This window comes from Chelonia mydas, chromosome 3 (genome assembly GCF_015237465.2).
Source record: "Chelonia mydas isolate rCheMyd1 chromosome 3, rCheMyd1.pri.v2, whole genome shotgun sequence".
Taxonomy (NCBI): domain Eukaryota; kingdom Metazoa; phylum Chordata; order Testudines; family Cheloniidae; genus Chelonia; species Chelonia mydas.
Genome location: NC_057851.1, coordinates 110,193,125 through 110,211,660, shown reverse-complemented (window position 1 = coordinate 110,211,660; position 18,536 = coordinate 110,193,125). Strand labels below are relative to the sequence as shown.

The following is an 18,536-nucleotide window of genomic DNA, read 5'->3' as shown; positions in this document are numbered from 1 at the left end:
ATTTCAAAGGGAGTACGATCTGACCTTTAATTAAGGCATTACTAGCTCAATAAATCACTACAGGGAGGGGCATATTCTGATCTCAGTTCTACGTAAATCTCTGGGATATCCCTGAAGCAGAGCAGAATTTGCTCAGAGCACGTTGTGGCTTTGCTCTTTTAACTTCTCTAGAGATAAAAAGAGGTGCTTGCCTGGCAGAGATGTTGGACTTTAAGCCTCTGTCAAGGTTCCTTCCCCACTCTGAACGCTAGGGTACAGATGTGGGGACCTGCATGAAAACCTCCTAAGCTTACTTTTACCAGCTTAGGTTAAAACTTCCCCAAGGTACAAACTATTTTACGCTTTGCCCTTGGATTTTCGCTGCCACCACCAAACGTCTAACACCGGTATTATTATTATTATTAGGAAAGAGCCCATTTGGAAACATCTTTCCCCCCAAAATCTTCCCTTACCTTTACACCCCCTTTCCTGGGGAAGGCTTGATAAAAATCCTCACCAATTTGCATAGGTGACCACAGACCCAAACCCTTGGATCTTAAGAACAATGAAAAAAGCATTCAGTTTCTTAAAAGAAGAATTTTAATAGAAGAAAAAGTAGAAAAGAATCACCTCTGTAAAACCAGGATGGTAAATACCGTACAGGGTAATTAGATTCAAAACATAGAGAATCCCTCTAGGCAAAACCTTAAGTTACAAAGAGACACAAAAACAGGAATATCCATTCCATTCAGCACAGCTTATTTTCTCAGCCATTTAAGGAAATCATAATCTAATGCATATCTAGCTAGATTACTTACTAAATTCTAAGACTCCATTCCTGTTCTGTCCCCGACAAAAGCATCACACAGACAAACCCAGACCCTTTGTTTCTCCCCCCCCTCCAGCTTTGAAAGTATCTTGTCTCTTCACTGGTCATTGTGGTCAGGTGCCAGCGAGGTTATCCTAGCTTCTTAACCCTCTACAAGTGAAAGGGTTTTTCCTCTGGCCAGGAGGGATTTTAAAGGTGTTTACCCTTCCCTTTATATTTATGACAGCCTCACAGCACATGGAGGAGGGATTATTGCTTATTGTTCAAAAGTGAAAAAATCCTACTGTACTAGGGGGATGTTTGTTGTGTTATAGTTACAGTAAATGGAGGAAGGTTGTCTAAAAATCTCCCTTTTTCTAACAGGACAAAAATATCTGTTTGCATATGAAAGTTACATTTAATTTGACTGTGAATATTTTGAACAAAATTTTAAGTTGGCCCATTTTAAATTACTGGCATTTAAAAAAAAGAAGAAGCATGTAAAAGAAAAAATGTAAAACATTTTAAATATGACCCATTGGCCCTAAGGTCCCTCTTGAAGGACTTATATCTTTTTTGCTTATTTAGAAAATGTACGTTTTAAATTGATGGAGACATTCATAGTCAGAGTGCCACACTGAGAATTCACAGATCATCACTTTAATTGGCCACAGGGATTTTAATTTGCCACAGTTTAACTAGAATATTCAAGCATAAAGTGATAAAAGGAAAGGACTTTGTTAATTTTGTAGGGGATTAGTTTTTACATTGTGTAAGGAGGTTATGGTAGATGAAGTGATTATTGTAAAAAGTTATAGATAATTTAGGAAACAGTGACTACAACTTAATGAGGTTCCATTAGTGAGATTTTGGATATACGTACTAGTAAATAACAATTTATTTGGGCATAAGCTTTTGTGGGTTATAACCCACTTCATCAGATGCATGGAGTGAAAATACAAGGAGCAGGTATAAATACATGAAAGGATGGGGGTTGCTTTACCAAGTGTGAGGTCAGTTTAATGAGATACATCAATTAACAGCAGGATAAGGAACCCCCATCCTTTCATGTATTTATACCTGCTCCTGTATTTTGACTCCATGCATCTGATGAAGTGGGTTCTAACCCATGAAAGCTTATGCCCAAATAAATTTGTTAGTCTCTAAGGTGCCACAAGGACTCCTCGTTATTTTTGCTAATATAGACTAACACGGCTACCACTCTGAAACCTGATACTAGTAAATGAAACTTGAAAAGGCTTGTGAAATAGATAGGTAATATTTATTAGCAACAGACAGAGGAGCAGAAAACTGGTTGAAGTTTGAAGAATTGGGGACATGGGTTCTGGGAGAGCATGTATCATTATGAGATAAAAACCTAAATATAAAACTTTAAAACCATAATGGCTGAAACAGTAGTTTACATCAAATGAGAGTTTTTAAAAGAGCTCTAAAAATTACAGGGGGCAAAAATCTGCAGCGTTAGTTTAAGAAGAAACAGAGAGAACTTAGAAAGTATATTCAAAGAGCAAAAAGGAGGAACTGTATATTTTGTGCACATACACACCTACATACCAATACTGCATCAGGATCTGCTAGCATAGGCCAGAGACGCCACATAAGTACAGAGGCCTTGGCTAGCGGTTCCCAGTGCAAAAATCAATGCCACATTTTGTAAGTTCAAATTCTCTGCCTACCTATTTCTCGAAAAATCTGACCCCCAGCATACTTCCAAGCAGATCCCAGTCCTACATTCCTAACATAATGAGAGGCAATTTCCTCTTCTTTAGCCCCCTCTCACAATTATATCTCAGAGAAAATCTGACCCACAATTAATTACTTTATTTAAGCTAATCGTGTTGCCCAGTACTTGCTACTTTGGGATGGTCTGACTTATTCTGCCAGAGGTAGAATTTGTGATCTCTGTACTACTGAAAGTACTACAGTGCATTGTAGCAGCAAAGCTATGTTGCAGACTAACTCTGTCTAATTAGTCCAGAGGATCGTGTCTCCCCTATTCATACCAACAGATGAAAATTAAACACAAAAATGCAAAGTAGAGTTCTGTTTTCCTTACCTTCTTCCTCTACATGAAGGTCAGTGCTGTCTCTGAGGTCGTCATCCACCCATGGGCGAGATTCAGATTTATTTTTAGTCTCACTCTTCCCTTTCTTGCTGCTTTTCCTGTTGCTTTTCAGTATTATCCCAATCAAAACACATATAATTGCTATAAAGACTGGGGTCAGGGAAGAAAAGCGTTCCATGACCTGGAGTTTAATTTAGAAGGATGCACCTTCCCTTACACTGACAGTTTCTTTCCCAAAAAGAAAGAAAATGGGGACTGGTTGGAGGGTGATAAGCAAAAAGGGGTGGAACAAAACGTGCAGTGAGAAAGGGGAAAGTTCAATACTCTGGTTCTGTTGTTTTCCAGACTCAGGCAAACATTCCTTTTGGCTGCAACTCTGTAGCATACCTCATTTGCTGGCATCCTCTTTAAAATCTGACACAACTGAGCAGTTTTCAAAATGCTGGCTCTCTCTCCCCGTGATCTTAGCAATGTCTTTTCAGTGTCTGCATCATAGTTAGGGAATGGTGTCCTGGGGCTCCCACAATCACACTTTCTTATTTTGTTTTCTATTGCCTTTCTTCTGTTTTTGTGCAGGAGCAAAGCCAACTTTATTATTTATTTACCCATTTATTTAATATGGGAGGGGTAAAGTTAAATTGGAGTTAAACTGCTGAATATCATTTTAACGAGTACTTGTATACCATGACTAAATTTGTCGACTTCTAATGAAGTGAGGTAAACGAGCTTCTGTTCCAAATACTGTTTTTCCTTTATTTATAAATGCAATCTCTACATTGCTGGGGAGGCAGCTATATCCCTCCATCTCCGTCCCCTGCCCCTCTGCCAGTCCTAGTTGTCTACACCCACGTTATGGTCTTGTCTTCCATTTGTTTTGTTTCTTTATTTCAGCATTGCCAACCCGAAGCATTCAAAAATTATGATTGAGCCTCCCCTCCCCAAAAATCATGAGATTTAAAAAAAAAACTGTAGGTTTTTTATTCATTTTCTGAGGGTTTAGTTTTCAGCGTTTCAAGCTTTTTTTCTGCAGCCCTGAGGGCTAGAACCTAATTAAAAAATAGATTTTTAAGGTGTTTATTTTTAATTCCTTTAAAAAAAAATGCTAAGTGTTGTTCTTCTCCCTTTGAGATATAAAAGGATCTTTTGAGCGGGCCAGAGAACACCACTCAAACACGCTTCAGTGTCTCTACCCCTCAAGCTCCTATGCCACCGTCTCTTTCTGCCTAATGCTTCCAAGTCCTGGGAAAAGCCGGGTACCATTAACAAAACAGCGACGCTGACTACACACAATGTGCTGTTGACTGCAAAAAACCACAAACCAACTGGAAAAAAGAGACACATATTCTCTATCGCTTTTGTTAATTTCTTTCAGGTACATTAATCTTAGGGCTACTTGTTACAAGATTAGCTCCAAAGCTGTCGGATGGAATGTGATTTTGAAAGTTGATGATGTCTATTTAAGATGGCTAATGATTAAAAATTAATAATTAAAAAGATTAAGTATGGTAGTCTATATCCGGGAAAGCAGTGACTCTGAAAACGACTTGGGGTCATGGGGGATAATCAATTGAACATGAGATCCCAGTGTGATTATTGTATGAGAGGGGTAGCATTACCTCTGCATGTGCAGTGCTGGGTTTACAATGGCTCCAGTGGCTCCGTGGAGCCAGGCCCATGCTCAGAAGGGGCCCCGGCCTGCTCCACTTGCACTGCGCCCCGAGACCCCGCTGGCTCCCCCACCCACCACTTGATCCTCTTGGCCTCCTGCCAGCTGGCGAGGGCTCCTCTCCGCTTTCTGGCCCCACCCCCTGCTCCTCTCAGCCCCCTGGCCGGACCCCAGTCTCTGCTTCTCACCACCTGTGGGGCCCCACCTCTCTCCCTGGAGCTGAGCCAACTGGGACTGGTGCAGAAGCATGGCCAGTCTCAGCCAGGTGTGTGTTGGGGAGAACAGTGTTGAGGGCTTGGCTGGGCCCCTCCGGGCAAGTGCGTCTTGAGGGACCCCAGCTGGGGCAGGTCCTGGCCTGGCTGATTGCGACACTCCTGAGGGGTTGGAGCGATTCACAGCCCTGGGACCATACCTGGCTGCACTTCCAGCTCAGCCCAGCAGACACAGTCACCTCCCAGCAAGGCTGGTGAATGTGGCTGGGAGGCAGGGCTTGGAGAGTGGGTCTGTGGGGAATCTGAGGGGGTGCTGGGCTGTGAAGGGGCGGGGATGCTCTGTGTGTGTTGGAACACTAGAGAGTGGGGGTTTTTGGGGGGTGCTGGGCAGTTGTGGTGGGTCTGTGGGCAGGGGAGCGCTGAACAGTGGTGTTGTTGTGCAGGGCACTGTGCATTTGTGGGTGGGTCTTGGGGGGCGCTGGACATAGTGGATCTGGAGGCCCTCTGGCCATAGGGAGTCAGGGGGTGTTGGGTGGGGGGAGGCTGTGTGGTGTGGCATAGGCCCACCCCTGAGGGGAAGGGGCATGCTGGCAGCACAGGGCCAGGCAGGCCACTGTGCATCTGGCAACTGCTGGTTTGTAAATAGTCCCCTCCCACTGGGCGGAGCAGAGCTGGGCCGCCCCTGCCATGCCATGCCCCATTGCCTCTGGCTAGTCCCTTGCTGTGGGGACTGACCTCCCTGTGCTATGCACCGTTGCCTCCATGGGAGCCCACAAATATGTCTGGTGCCAGGCCCACAAAAGGTTAATCCAGCCCTGTGCATATGGCATTAATGAGACCATCATTGGCATACTGTGTCCGCTCCTGGTGTCTACACTTCAAATAAGGATATTGGAAAACTGGAAAGAGTTCAGAAAAGTACAAGAATGACTTGAGGTCTGGAAAAATCTACCTTACAATGAAAAACTTTTCAAACTCAATTTCTTTCACTTACAAAGGAGAAAGTTAAGAGAAGTTTGACCATAGTCTGCAAGTACCTATATGAGGAGATTTCTGATAGAATGTTTTTTAATCAGGTACAAAAAGGCATAACAAGATCCAATGGCTGGAATTTGAAAGTAGACAAATTCAGACTGAAAAAAGGTGCACATTTTTAACAGGGAGGGTAACTAACCATTGAAGCAATTTACCAAAGGATGTGTTGGATCCTCTGTCACTTGAAGTCTTTAAACTAAGACTGGCTATCTTTCTAAGAGTATGGCTGCACTGTGGGTAGAAAAACAAACACTAGCTCTGCTTAAGCTAGCATGCTAAATATAGCAGTGTAACTAGGGGTAGCACTGGTTGTGGCTTGAATGAATCATCTCACCACAAACCTGCCCAAACCACCATGGGTACATTCTTGGGCAGGTAGCCTGAACTGCTTCCAGTGCTACCCACCAACTACGTTGCTATTTTTAGCTCACTTATTTGACCAGAGCTAGTGCAAGTCTGTCTATCCAAGTTGGGAAGCATGCTTCCATTGCAGTGTAGACGTACCTTAAAAGATAAGCTCTAATTCAACCAGCAATGATGGGCTTGACACAGGAATTACTGGGTGAAATTCTATGGTTCCATAATAGTTCCCTCTGACTGTAATATCTGCAAATCTGTGAAAATTTCTTGTGGAGGTTGCAGCTACCTGGCTACTTCAGAAGTACTTGCTGAAGTAGGGAAATGGCTCATTGTTCATCACTATTTTCAAAATGTGGTGTTTTTGTCTTTGTGAGGGTTATAAAATGATCTTGAGGCCAGAACATGGGTCTGGGACCCAGGACTCTCAAGTTAACTTCCTACTTCTGCCTTGCCCTCACTGTGTGGACCACTGGTGGTCTGCCTATAGCTCAGTTTCCCCATCTTTAAAAAGGAAGATGGTATTTGCCTAGCTCACAGGGATGCTGTGAATCTAAATTAATCAGTTTTTGTGACGTATATTGAGATCCTTAAATGGAAGATGCTAGAGAAGTGCAAACTATTGTCCTGAGAGCAAACAGTCCTTTTCCCTGCCCACTGGGTGGCCTTGTGAAATATGAAGGAAACTGAAGCACACACAACCTTCAAGAAAATATTACAGAAATTCCCACTTTGTCCCATTCTTATAACAGAGGGCAGCAGGAACTAAAGTAGGGACTGCAATACCTTCCAGAAAGCCTAGGGACCAGGGGCCACGCTCCCAATGGACTCCTATTGGAGCTACCACAGAGAGAAATTGCCCCAGAAACCAAATAGACAGAAGGGAGACTATGAGAAGTCCTTTACTGCTGAAGCTCTGAGTTAAGAGCCAGGAAGTTTTGGGTTACTAAAGTTACTGGTATGAAGAACAGACTCGGGGAAGGGACTACTCAGCCTGCATAGACTTTGAGGGAAGCATCTGGAAGGTTTTGATTTGTTTTATTAAGAAGGCTTAAAATAAAAGAGCTAACCCTGCTGGAAACTGCTTCACTGGATTCCTTAAGAGAGCTCAGACAGAATTACCCCAGGGAATGAGCTGCCTAAGCAGAGGCAAAACCTGGTCCAGCAGGAGGTCCAGTGCTATGAGATTGGTCCCCAATCTTGTACAGTGCATAACTTTCCTCATCTGAGTAATCCCTGGAATAGTCATGTAAGCAAAGATGCAAACAGTCATACATGTGTGTAAGATTAGCATCAGGACAAGTATTTCAGTGTTGTTCATAGGCGAGGCAGTTTGGCCTAGTGCAGTGGTTCTCAAAGCTGGTCCGCTGCTTGTTCAGGGAAAGCCCCTGGTGCGCCGGACTGGATTGTTTACCTGCCGCGTCCGCAGGTTCAGCCGATCACGTCTCCCACTGGCCGCGGTTTGCCGCTCCAGGCCAATGGGGCCACTTCCCGCAGCCCCCATTGGCCTGGAGCAGTGAACCATGGCCAATGGGAGACGCGATCGGCCGAACCTGCGGACGCGGCAGGTAAACAAACCAGTCCAGCACGCCAGGGGCTTTCCCTGAACAAGCGGCAGACCGGCTTTGAGAACCACTGGCCTAGTGGACAGACCACTGGATGGGGACTCAGGAGATATGAGCTTTACTCCCAGCTCTAGCACTGGGCTGCTGGGAGACGTTAGGTAAGTCACTTCACTTCTTGGTGCCTCAGTTTCCCCATCTGAAAAAATGGAGATAGTGATACTGGACCTCCGCGGTCAATAAAACATTTTGAGATCTACCGATGAAAAGAGCATTACATTATTATTGGTGGTGTAAGGAGAAAGGATTTATGAGAGATTTCTCCCCAACGGAACCTATTCTTGATAGCTTTGAATATTCACACGCATGCAGACACACAAGTAGAACAATTTTTTGTGTGTTCTGCAGCTGAGAAAGCATTCTAAGGAAAGGTTTAATGGTAAAGAAAAGAGGCAGTATAACCTGTTGAATGGTAGTGTTTTTATGAATTACTTTTTTGATACTGAGAAATCTTGTCATCATCTCTCTCTTTTGGAACAATTTTGACATTCTCACAGGTGATGGATTATTTATTATTCCTTTGTAAACCAGAGAAATACAGCACATATTGCATTAAAACCCCTTCAGTGTTAATTTAGGCAGAATCCATAGTCACAGTCTCACAGAATTCCCACAGTCCCCTGGTTTATTAAAATCTGATTTAGTTTCATTAACTCCACACACAAACATTCAAACTATAAATGCAGAAGTGCACTCAGGGACTGGGTGGGGGATGACAACAGTCAATTTAAAACATAATTTGGATTTTCATAGCATCTTTCATAGCACGCTGTAGGGGTTTTCTTCAATCTAAACTTTATCTAAAACTTAACAGTTACGATCATGACAGGCAGTACCAACATTGTCCTGGTTTATGGTTACCATTTATGTTCTAAACCCTGAATTTCTACTGCTGATTTTTTTTTTAAACCAGTCATAAACTAAAAAAAAAAAAAGAATCACTCTGGAGAAACAACGTTCCACACACACACACACACAAATAAAAACTAATCAGGCTGTTTTTCCCACACGCTGGTAAGGATGAAAAACTTATTATAATTTTCTATTTTGAAACACCCAAGAAGTGCTGAGATACTTGTCTTATGGAGACCATGTAAGAACCTGGTTGGATACCTACTGACCTTCATATTGCAAGCACTTGCCAGGAGTGATTTCTTTTCCATTTCTTATTGAATTCTTTGCTCATTTTTCTGTTATGAAAAGAAAACAAAAGTTTAGTTAACCAGATATGGCTTTGATTTCAAAGCAGATGGATTTCAAAAATGTTTTAAATATGCGTAATGAGCAATGGTCATTTACAGGCTTCTAGTGAAAGCAGAGCAGTCTTGCAGCACCCATCTAAGGGTTCTAAAATTATGCAGATCTCTCCCAGCCTGTTACTCTTCAGCATGCCCTCCCACCTCTACCTTCTTCATGAGCTTAGCATGCCCCTCTCATCTTTCTCCTCACTCACCCATTAATTATTTCACTTCCTTCAAGAAAGCTTCATAATAAAATCAAAGTCTCCATCTCACAGCTAAGCCCAATCAAATCTGTTGAACATAAGAATGACCATACTAAGTCAGACCAACAGTCCATCTTGCCCAGTAGCCTGTCTTCCAACAGTGGCCAGTGTCACATGCTTCAGAGGGAATGAACAGACAGGGCAATTATTGACTGATCCATCCCCTGTCATCCAGTCCCAGCTTCTGGCAGTCACAGGTTTAGGAACACCCAGAGTATGCATCCCTGACTATCTTGGCTAATAGCCATTGATGGACCTATCCTCCATAAATTTACCTAATTCTTTTTTGAACCCAGTTATACTTTTGGCCTTCACAATATCCCATGGCAAGGAGTTCCACAGGTTGATTGTGCATTGTATGAAGAAGTACTTACTTATGTTTGTTTTAAACCTGCTGCCTATTAATTTCATTGGGTAACTCCTGATTCTTGTGTTATATGAAGGGGTAAATAACACTTCCTTATTCACTTTCTCCACACCATTCATGATTATATAGACCTCTATCATATCTCTCCTCAGTCATCTCTTTTCCAAGCTGAACAGCCCCAGTCATTTTAATCTCATACGGTAGCTGTTCCATACCCCTCATAATTTTTGTTGCTTTTCTCTGTACTTTTTCCAAATCTAATACATCTTTTTTTTAGATGGGCTGACCAGAACTGCATGCAGCATTCAAGGTGTGGGCGTACGATGGATTTATATAGAGGCATTATGAAATTTTCTGTTTTATTATCTATCCCTTTTCTAATGGTTCTAAACATTTTATTAGCTTTTGGACTGCTGCTGTACATTGAGCAGATGTTTTCAGAGAAATAGTCATGATGACTTCAAGATCTGTTTCTTAAGCGGTAACAGCTCATTTAAACCCCATCATTTTGTATGCATAGTTGGGATTATGTTTCCAATGTGCATACTTTGCATTTATCAACATTGAATTTCATCTACAATTTTCTTGCCCAGTCACCCACTTTCGTGAGATCCTTTGTAATTCTTCACAATGTGCATTGGATTTAACACTCTTGAGTAATTTTGTATCATCTGCAAACTGCCACCTCACTGTTTACCCTTTTTTCCAGATCATTTATGAATATGTTGAACAGCACTGGTTCCAGTATAGATCCTTGGGGGCATTGCTGGTAACCTCTCACCACTGTGAAAACTGTCTGTTTATTTCTACCCTTTGTTTCCTATATTTCGACCTGTTAATGAACCATGAGATGACCTTCCCTCTTATCCCATGACAGCTTAGTTCGTTTAAGAGCCTTTGGTGAGGGACTTTGTCAAAGGCCTTCTGAAAGTCCAAGTACATTATAACAATGGTATCACCCTTGTCCACATGTTTGTTGATCCCCTCTAAGAATTCTAATAGATTGGTGAGGCATGATTTCCCTTTACTAAAACCTTGTTGACTCTTCCCCAACATATCGTATTCATCTATGTGTCTGATAATTCTGTTCTTTCCTATAGTTTCAACCAATTTGTCTGGTTCTGAAGTTAGGCGTACCTGCTTGTAATTGCCAGGATCGCCTCTGAAGCCTTTTTAAAACATCAACATCACATTAACTATCCTACAGTCATCTAATACAGAGGCTGATTTAAGTGATAGATTACATACCACAGTTAGTAGTTCTGCAACTTCTTATCTGAGTTCCTCCAGAACTGGTCCCGGTGACTTATTGTGTTTAATGTATCAATTTGTTATGAAACCTCTTCTACTGACACCTCAATCTGGGACAGTTCCTCAGATTTGTCACCTCAAAAAGAATGGGTCAGGTATGGGAATCTCCCTCAGATCCTCTGCAGACAGCTGCAAAGACTTAACCTCTCCACAATGGCATGGTCTACCTTGATTGCTCCTTGAGCACCTCAGTCATCTAATGGCCCCACTGATTGTTTGGTAGGCTTCCTGCCTCTGCTGTACATAAAAAAAATTGCTGTTAGTTTGTGTCTTTTGCTAGTTGCTCTTCAAATTCTTTTTTGGCCAGCCTAATTATACTTTTACACTTGACTTGCCAGAGTTTATGCTTCTTCCTATTTGCCTCAGTAGGACTCAACTTCCAATTTTCAAAAATCATACATACCTCTGGGGCTCTCTCACCTGACATACAATGCACACTGGGACATGTCTGACAGGAAAGCCCCCAAAGTGTGGAAGATGTCAGTGAACTGGTTATCCAGGTAGAGAAAGATTGGCTGTGTGAAGAAGAGTTAACAAACAGGAGTAGAAGGCTAGGAGATTGTGAGTGTCCAGGAAGAACCTAAACCCATCTGTGTCATGCATATTCCTAGCCAAAAGCTTTAGCTGAAAAAGAAGAGCTGGTAAACAACAGTAGGAGAATTTAGAGATGACGAGGTACAGGGGACAGGGGTGTGGAAGAGAGGACAGCTTACAGTGAAAGGGACAGCTTGATTATAAGTACATGCTATTAAAGGTAATTGAAGTATGTGAGGAAAAACATTAAGGGCCAACTTCCATTTACTCATGTAGTTGTGTCCACATTTTTTGAGCATTAGCTAAGCACAAAATGGAATTTGTACACATTACTTCAGTCACCTGCCCGTACAAGTGCTAGCGTTGCCATAACAAGCAGGTGATATGCTCAAAAATATGCATGTAAATGCTTGCAGGCACAGTTTCGTTACCTACACAATTTGAAACTGAGCTAAGATCCTTTGACAGTTTGACCCTGTCAATGGGTTAAATATATATAAATATTTTATTTTAGAAAGAGAGAGCGGGAGTGTAAGGGTTAATGCACAGTGAAAAGTAAAGAAAGGGCATTCAAAAGGTGTAGAAGGCAAAATCCATCTATGTACATCATCAACTAAGCACTTATCCACTGAGGAGCAGATAGGGATTCATGTGATCTGTTAATAATCTAGTTCCCAGGCCAGTCAATGTAGAAAGACAACTGATTGAGAAGAATTGAAACCTGCCCTTCATCAGGTATTAGGATTACTAAAAATATTATTTTAATAAGCTTGCCCAGTCCATTCTCCTGCCTCCAGCAGGATGCCAAAGCATGCTGTTTCTGAGCAAAGGTAACCCTACCCTCCTGCCATACCCATCCACCCACACACATGCCAACCAACTATCCAATCCCACACATGGGAGAAATCTCCCCATGACCCCTGGAGATATCTGCTTATGCCATAAAGCATGAGATTTGATTATCTTTTTCATTATCTGAGTTCACACAGCCACAAATGTTATTAGTGGTTATAAACTAACTCTTTTAAAATGCAACAATGCAGCATGTAACCCAATTACGTCCTATGGAACTGAATTCCACAAGACAGCTATATACCACGTATGATAACATTTCCTTTCATTTGTTCTAAATATGTAACCCTTCAATTTCATGTTGCTCTTTATGTCCATATTACAGGACAGAAGAGCTGACTCTGTAGTAAACAAAATTATCAACAAACATCATTGCAAATAAAAACATCATTTAGGTTTTGTGGGGACATACTATTTATTATGAATACTAGGACAACAGGGAGGTATTTGTCCATAATGTTTGAGATTCCAGAAATTTACACAAGTTTTCGTACAAGAGGTAATTTGCCCAATAATTCATACCAGGAATGTGTCATTTGCTAATTAGGAACCAGCGTTGCCAACATACATGCATGTGAATAACTTTTTGCATGTGAAAAGTCCTATTGAAGAGTGCGGGATTGCTTGGGTAAGAGAAGTTGCTTACATGAGTAAATGTGTTCAGGATCAGGCCTTTAAAAGATTTCAGTTAGCCAATCAAGAAGCAGAAAAATATCACATGACATTGATGAACAGTCACACAACACAAATTGCAAGTGGTCAAAGTAAACAGGTCACAAATAGTCCATAATAGCCTGAAAGTTATTTGGCCAAACTACTTGGTGAATATGAATAAAATAAACATGGAGTGACGTGATGCTGTTTTTACATAGTAACTTTTAGGGACTGAAGAACCACACTAAGCTATTAAAGTAAATCCATTTTCTTGTCTGAATACTGTTCGGTTACTCTTGTTAAGGGCCAGATTGCAATCTGCTTGACATGCCCACACAGGGACAGAAAGGGGATAAGGCACCTCCTTACAACCATGTGCAGAGCAACTTTATTGCAGGTGACTGTATGAGGGAGACAGCAGCCTGTTTGGGGTTCTACGACCTCTCCAATGCAGACGAGTGGATGCTTGGTCCTACCCCTCACCCCCAACATGCTGAGCCGGTATGGATGGGGAGTATAATCTGTGCCAGCTATAAAGCCATTACTGATTATCCTTTCCCCCAGAAATAGAGGGGAATAAAGGACCAGCCTGTGACTCCCTTGTCCCTAGTCTGCTCCTGGGGCAGGACACATACATGCTGCCCCTTACTCAAAGCTGGTGGCAAAGCCACAATCAAGCACTAAATGAGTGGACTTTGAAAACAGTTTTCAGATGTCACATTAGTAGGGATAAATAAAGTGGTAACCGAATATCCTCTGTAGTGTGTACTACCACTGGCTTTTTTTATTTCATTTTTTAAGCAAAAGACTGTTATATAATGCTTCAGAGAGGGGTTTCTATTTCTGTAGTCCTTAGATATTTTTTTCTGTGCTTAAACCCAGGGAAACAGCATTTCGTCCAATACTGTTGTGACAAGGCTGTGGAACAACATATTATACAATATTTTAATCAGCATTTCAAAGTCAGAATTATTCTTGGGTACTTCACAGCCTGCAATAAATCAGGCACCCCCTTTTCTTTGATCATCTCAGAGTCACAGAAATGTAGGACTGGAAGGAACATTTTTGAGAGGTCATCTAGTCCAGTCCCCTGCACTGAGGCAGGACCATGTAAACCTAGACCATCCCTGACAGGGGTTTGTCCAACCTGTTCTTAAAAACCTCCAGTGATGAGAATTCCACAACCTCCCTTGGAAGCCTGTTCCAGAGCTTAACTATCCTGATTGTTAGAAAGTTTTTCCTAGTATCTAACCTCAATCTCCTTTGCTGCAGATTAAGTCCATTACTTCTTGTCCTTCCTTCAGTGGACATTGAGAACACTTGGTGACCGTCCTCTTCATAACAGCCCTTCACATAGCTGAAGAGTGTTATCAGGTTTCCCCCCCCACCTTGCCTCCTCCATAGTCATCTTGTCTCAAGACTAAACATGTCCAGTTTTTTTAACTTTTCCTCATAGGCAGGTTTTCCAGACTTTTTATCATTTGTGTTGCTTTCCTCTGGACGCTCTCCAATTTGCTCACATTTTCTTTAAAGTGTAGAGTCCAGAATTGGACAAAATACTTCAGCTGAGGCTTCACCAATGAGTAGAGCAGGACGATTACCTTACATTCAACACTCCTGTGACTTGTTAATACATTGCAGAATGATATTAGCCTTTTTTGCAACTGCATCACATTGTTGACTCATACTTAATTTGTGATCCACTATATCCCCCAGATCCTTTTCAACAGTACTACTGCTTAGCCAGTTATTCCCCATTTTGCAGTTGTGCATTTGATTTTCCATTCATAAATGCAGTACTTTTTACTTGCCTTTACTGAATTTCATCTTACTAATTTCAGACGAATTCTCCAATTTGTCAAGGTCATTTTGAACTCTAATCCTGTCCTCCAAAGTGCTTGCAACCTCTCCCAGGTTGGAGTCATCCACACATTCTATAGGCACACTCTCCACTCCATTATCCAAGTTATTAATGAAAATGTCGAACAGTACTGGACTCAGGACAGACCCCTCCAGGACCCCATTAATACGCCCTCTAAATCTGACAGCAAACAATTCTTAAATACTCTTTGAAGTAAGGTCTTCAACCAGTTGTGCACCAACCTTATAGTAATTTCATCTGCACCACATTTCTCTAGTTTGCTTATGAGAATGTCATGTGAGACTGTATCAAAGTCCTACTAAAATCAAGATATGTCTACAGCTTCTCCCCAACCATTAACCTATTAACCCTGTCAAAGAAGGAAATTAGGTTGGTCTGGCATGATTTGTTCTTGACAAATCCATTGGTTATTACTTCTCACGCTATTATCAGTTGGTACTTGGAAATTAGGCTGACTGGTTTATAATTCCCCACATCCTCTTTGTTCACCTTTCTAAAAATAAGTAATGTCTTTGCCCAGCTCCAGTCCTCTGTGACGTCATGTATACTCAAACGTAATTGTTAATGGCTTTGAGTTTGCTTCAGCCAGTTCTTAAAATACCCTAGAGTGAATTTCATCAGATCCTGCTAACTTGAATATATCTAACTTATCTAAATATTCTTTAACCTGTTCTTTCTCTATTTTGGCTCGCATTCCTTCCTTCTTATTTTTAATAATAATTGTACTATTAATTTAGTCACAATTAACCTTTTTAATGCTGGTGGAAGCCCGACCCGCTAGCCCGACCAAACCCCCCCACCCAGGCCTCAGCCGTGGCCTGGCCTGAGTGCCCGCCTCAAGCTGCCCCTGGTGGGCCCAAACTCCAGCCTGCTGGCAGGAACCGCGCACCCCTGCCAGCTTAAGGGTAGGGTGGGAGGAAGAACAGGGCCTTGGGATGGAGAGTGAGCAGGGCCGTGGCCTAGGTCAGGGGACGCTTAGTCTGCCCTGGCCTTCGATACCCACCGCCCATGTTCTCCGCTAAGTAGAGTTCCTTAGGTGCATCATCCTGGATCTGGTAAAACCTCATCTGGGAAGATTAGTTCCTAGACACTTAGGCTAAGCTAATGAATGCCTTATTACATATGAATTTCTAAACAGCAGTTCAGTTCAGTTTTTTTGTAATGCTTAGTATGATAGTTTCTCCTCTCTCTAGACTCCTTTTAGTTTCAGGGACAGGCCCAGGACTCCCTTTTTGGCCTATCTAAGTTGAGATACCGCTTCCATCACTACGGTATCCAAGCACCTTCTAAAATGATGAACTGAACAGAGTTAACACTCTTGCCTTCCTCTAACCCACAAGGTGGGTCTGCCTTTCCTTGTGTCACTTCCCTCTGAGATTCCTCTCTGTTCGGATCTGAATCTGCCTCTGTACAGTTTCACGCACCAGTACTGATCACCCAAAGCTAGTGATGAGCAGTTGCCCTTCCTTGTTTGTCCTAAAGGGTCCCTCTGTAGCATCTCAGTAAGGCCTTCCCCGAACAGAATCCTTCCAGACTGTCAGGTAAATGATGTCTAAAACATTAATAGCCAAAATTACTTGAGTACAGTCACACCAGGGACTAATTTGTCCCAACTATTTCTTACTTGGGAGATGAAAACTGAAGTAGACTGACTACTACTTCATACACCCCTGCCCCCAATAACCAACAGAGCAAATAGCCTGCACACCAAGTTTGCCTCAAAGTCAGGCACACAAGGGAGATGGTCAGCCACCACAGCCAAGATTTTCAAAAGCAACCAGTAATGTTAAGCGTCTCAGTACTGGGGAGCCAGGTGCTCAGCACATTCTGACCTACAGGCCCCTTTAGAGGCTTGAGAGTTGTGCAGCAAAAAACAGCGGCAGCCAAAATCACCAGTCACTCTTGAAATCTTGGCCTATTCTTTTCAACCATGATTCCCAACACACTGGCAATCTAGAGCAGCAGCATGACAGAATCCGAGTGAAGATTTTTCCCTTTTCTCATCAGCCCAACAAGGGAAGCTTTCTTTCTCTGAATTAATGACCCGGTCCAGAGGCTTTCAACCACCTCTTTAGATTGGGCTACTTCCCCCCCACCCCCGCCCCGGATAATCTCCTCTTTCACAACCCTCAGCAGCAGCCACCCTGCATTCATTAGAGTAGTGCCAGCAACCGTAGTGCCACTTCATGACTAGTCACTAGGGGGCATTAGAACATTTTGCAGGCTGCACCTTCCCTCCAGGACAGAGAGATTGTAACCTCCACTATGTTTGTCTGAAGGAGAGTTGTATGGCTGGAGTTCTCCCAGGGGTAGTACATAGCACTAACCTCAAAAGCAAAATGCTGGCTCCCCATCCCAGGCTGTTGGAACACCTTTGCCACAGATAACTGCTCTCTGTAATTGGACTGTAGCAGCCTGATTGAAAAAAAATACATAATTATGAAGTGCCAAGTGGATTGTTCAGAACTTGCTACTCTACCAGATATTGATTTAGGCCCAAGTCTGCAGATGGGCTCAGTTCCAATTTGGCTATCTCAATAAGTGACCAGCCAGATTATAGAAAGAGCTCAGTATAGTGGGTGCAGAGCTCTTTTGAAAACCCGGCCCTAAGTATCACAACTAGTGTGGCTGGGTGCTGAGCACTTTGGGAAATCTGCTTTTTATTTAGATGCTTATCTGGGAGTTGAGCTCTTTTGAAAACTGTGAGCTGAGCACCTGAAACCTTGGCTCTGAGCTCTCTTGAAAATCGGACCCTAACTCGATAAGAATATAAATGCCCTGACCAGGAGAACCTGAAACAAAATGTTCTCAGGCATTTTAGTTCTGGAATGAGAAAAATATTCTTCCTTTTCTGCAGTAATAAAAATGGAACAAGGATCTTGGAGGGTGGAGAGAGAAAGGATGGTTCAATCATTAGGCTGCTAGCCTAAGAGGCTTGTGTTCAATTCCCTGCTCCACCACAGGCTTCTGGTGAGACCTTGGACAAGTCACTTTGCTCTCTGTTCTCATCTGTAAAATAGCGATAATAATACTTCCCTATTTCTTGGGGGTGTTGTGAGAATAGATATGCTTAGGCTTACCATATTTCTCTATGATGAATACCAGGACACCTGGTAAAATTATTCAAGCAAGTTCAACAGCAATCAATCAGAACTATGCAGTACAAACGTTCAAATTAATATCAAGTTGACTGAGCCCCTGTTATAAAGGAATATTGCGTAGTTGGATTATTTTTATTTATTTTCTTATCTTTAAGGCTTTAGGGTTCACACAGGGAGGGGGAAACACAAACACACTCTTGTACAGCTCTCTCACACAGGGAGGGTGACTGACCAAACTGACCCTCCCTGCCCATTGCTCTCTGCCCTCCAGGCCTGGCTGGGGCCCCGGGACAGATCCATACCTGGAGCTACATCTTCCTGAAGCAACAGGTGGCGGGGGAGGGGGGGCGCACAGGGTCACATGCCACCCCTCCCCAGATTTTTGCCAGGGTTCACACCAGAATGTGGCCAGTGGCAGCCTTGCAGCGGGAGGGAAGGGACGGGAGCTGCTTCCAGACGCTGGGGAGCAGGAGGGGGAGAGGATGACCTGGCCCATGTCTTTGCAGAACTCATCTCTTCCCCCACCCCCTCCATGGCTGGAAGCAGCTTGTCCCTTCCTGCTGGCA

At 42.7% G+C, this 18,536-nt stretch overlaps 1 protein-coding gene across 1 annotated transcript in view; it reads right to left on the bottom strand.

Annotated features, from left to right (window-relative positions):
- Positions 1-3,226, bottom strand: part of IYD (iodotyrosine deiodinase) — a 30,579-nt gene extending 27,353 nt beyond the window's left edge. Inside the window, exon 1 of the mRNA XM_037894975.2 lies at positions 2,865-3,226. Within this exon, the coding sequence (XP_037750903.1) occupies positions 2,865-3,051 (187 nt within the window). The 5' untranslated portion in view covers positions 3,052-3,226. The remainder of the gene's footprint in view (positions 1-2,864) is intronic.
- Positions 3,227-18,536: the final 15,310 nt, after the last annotated feature.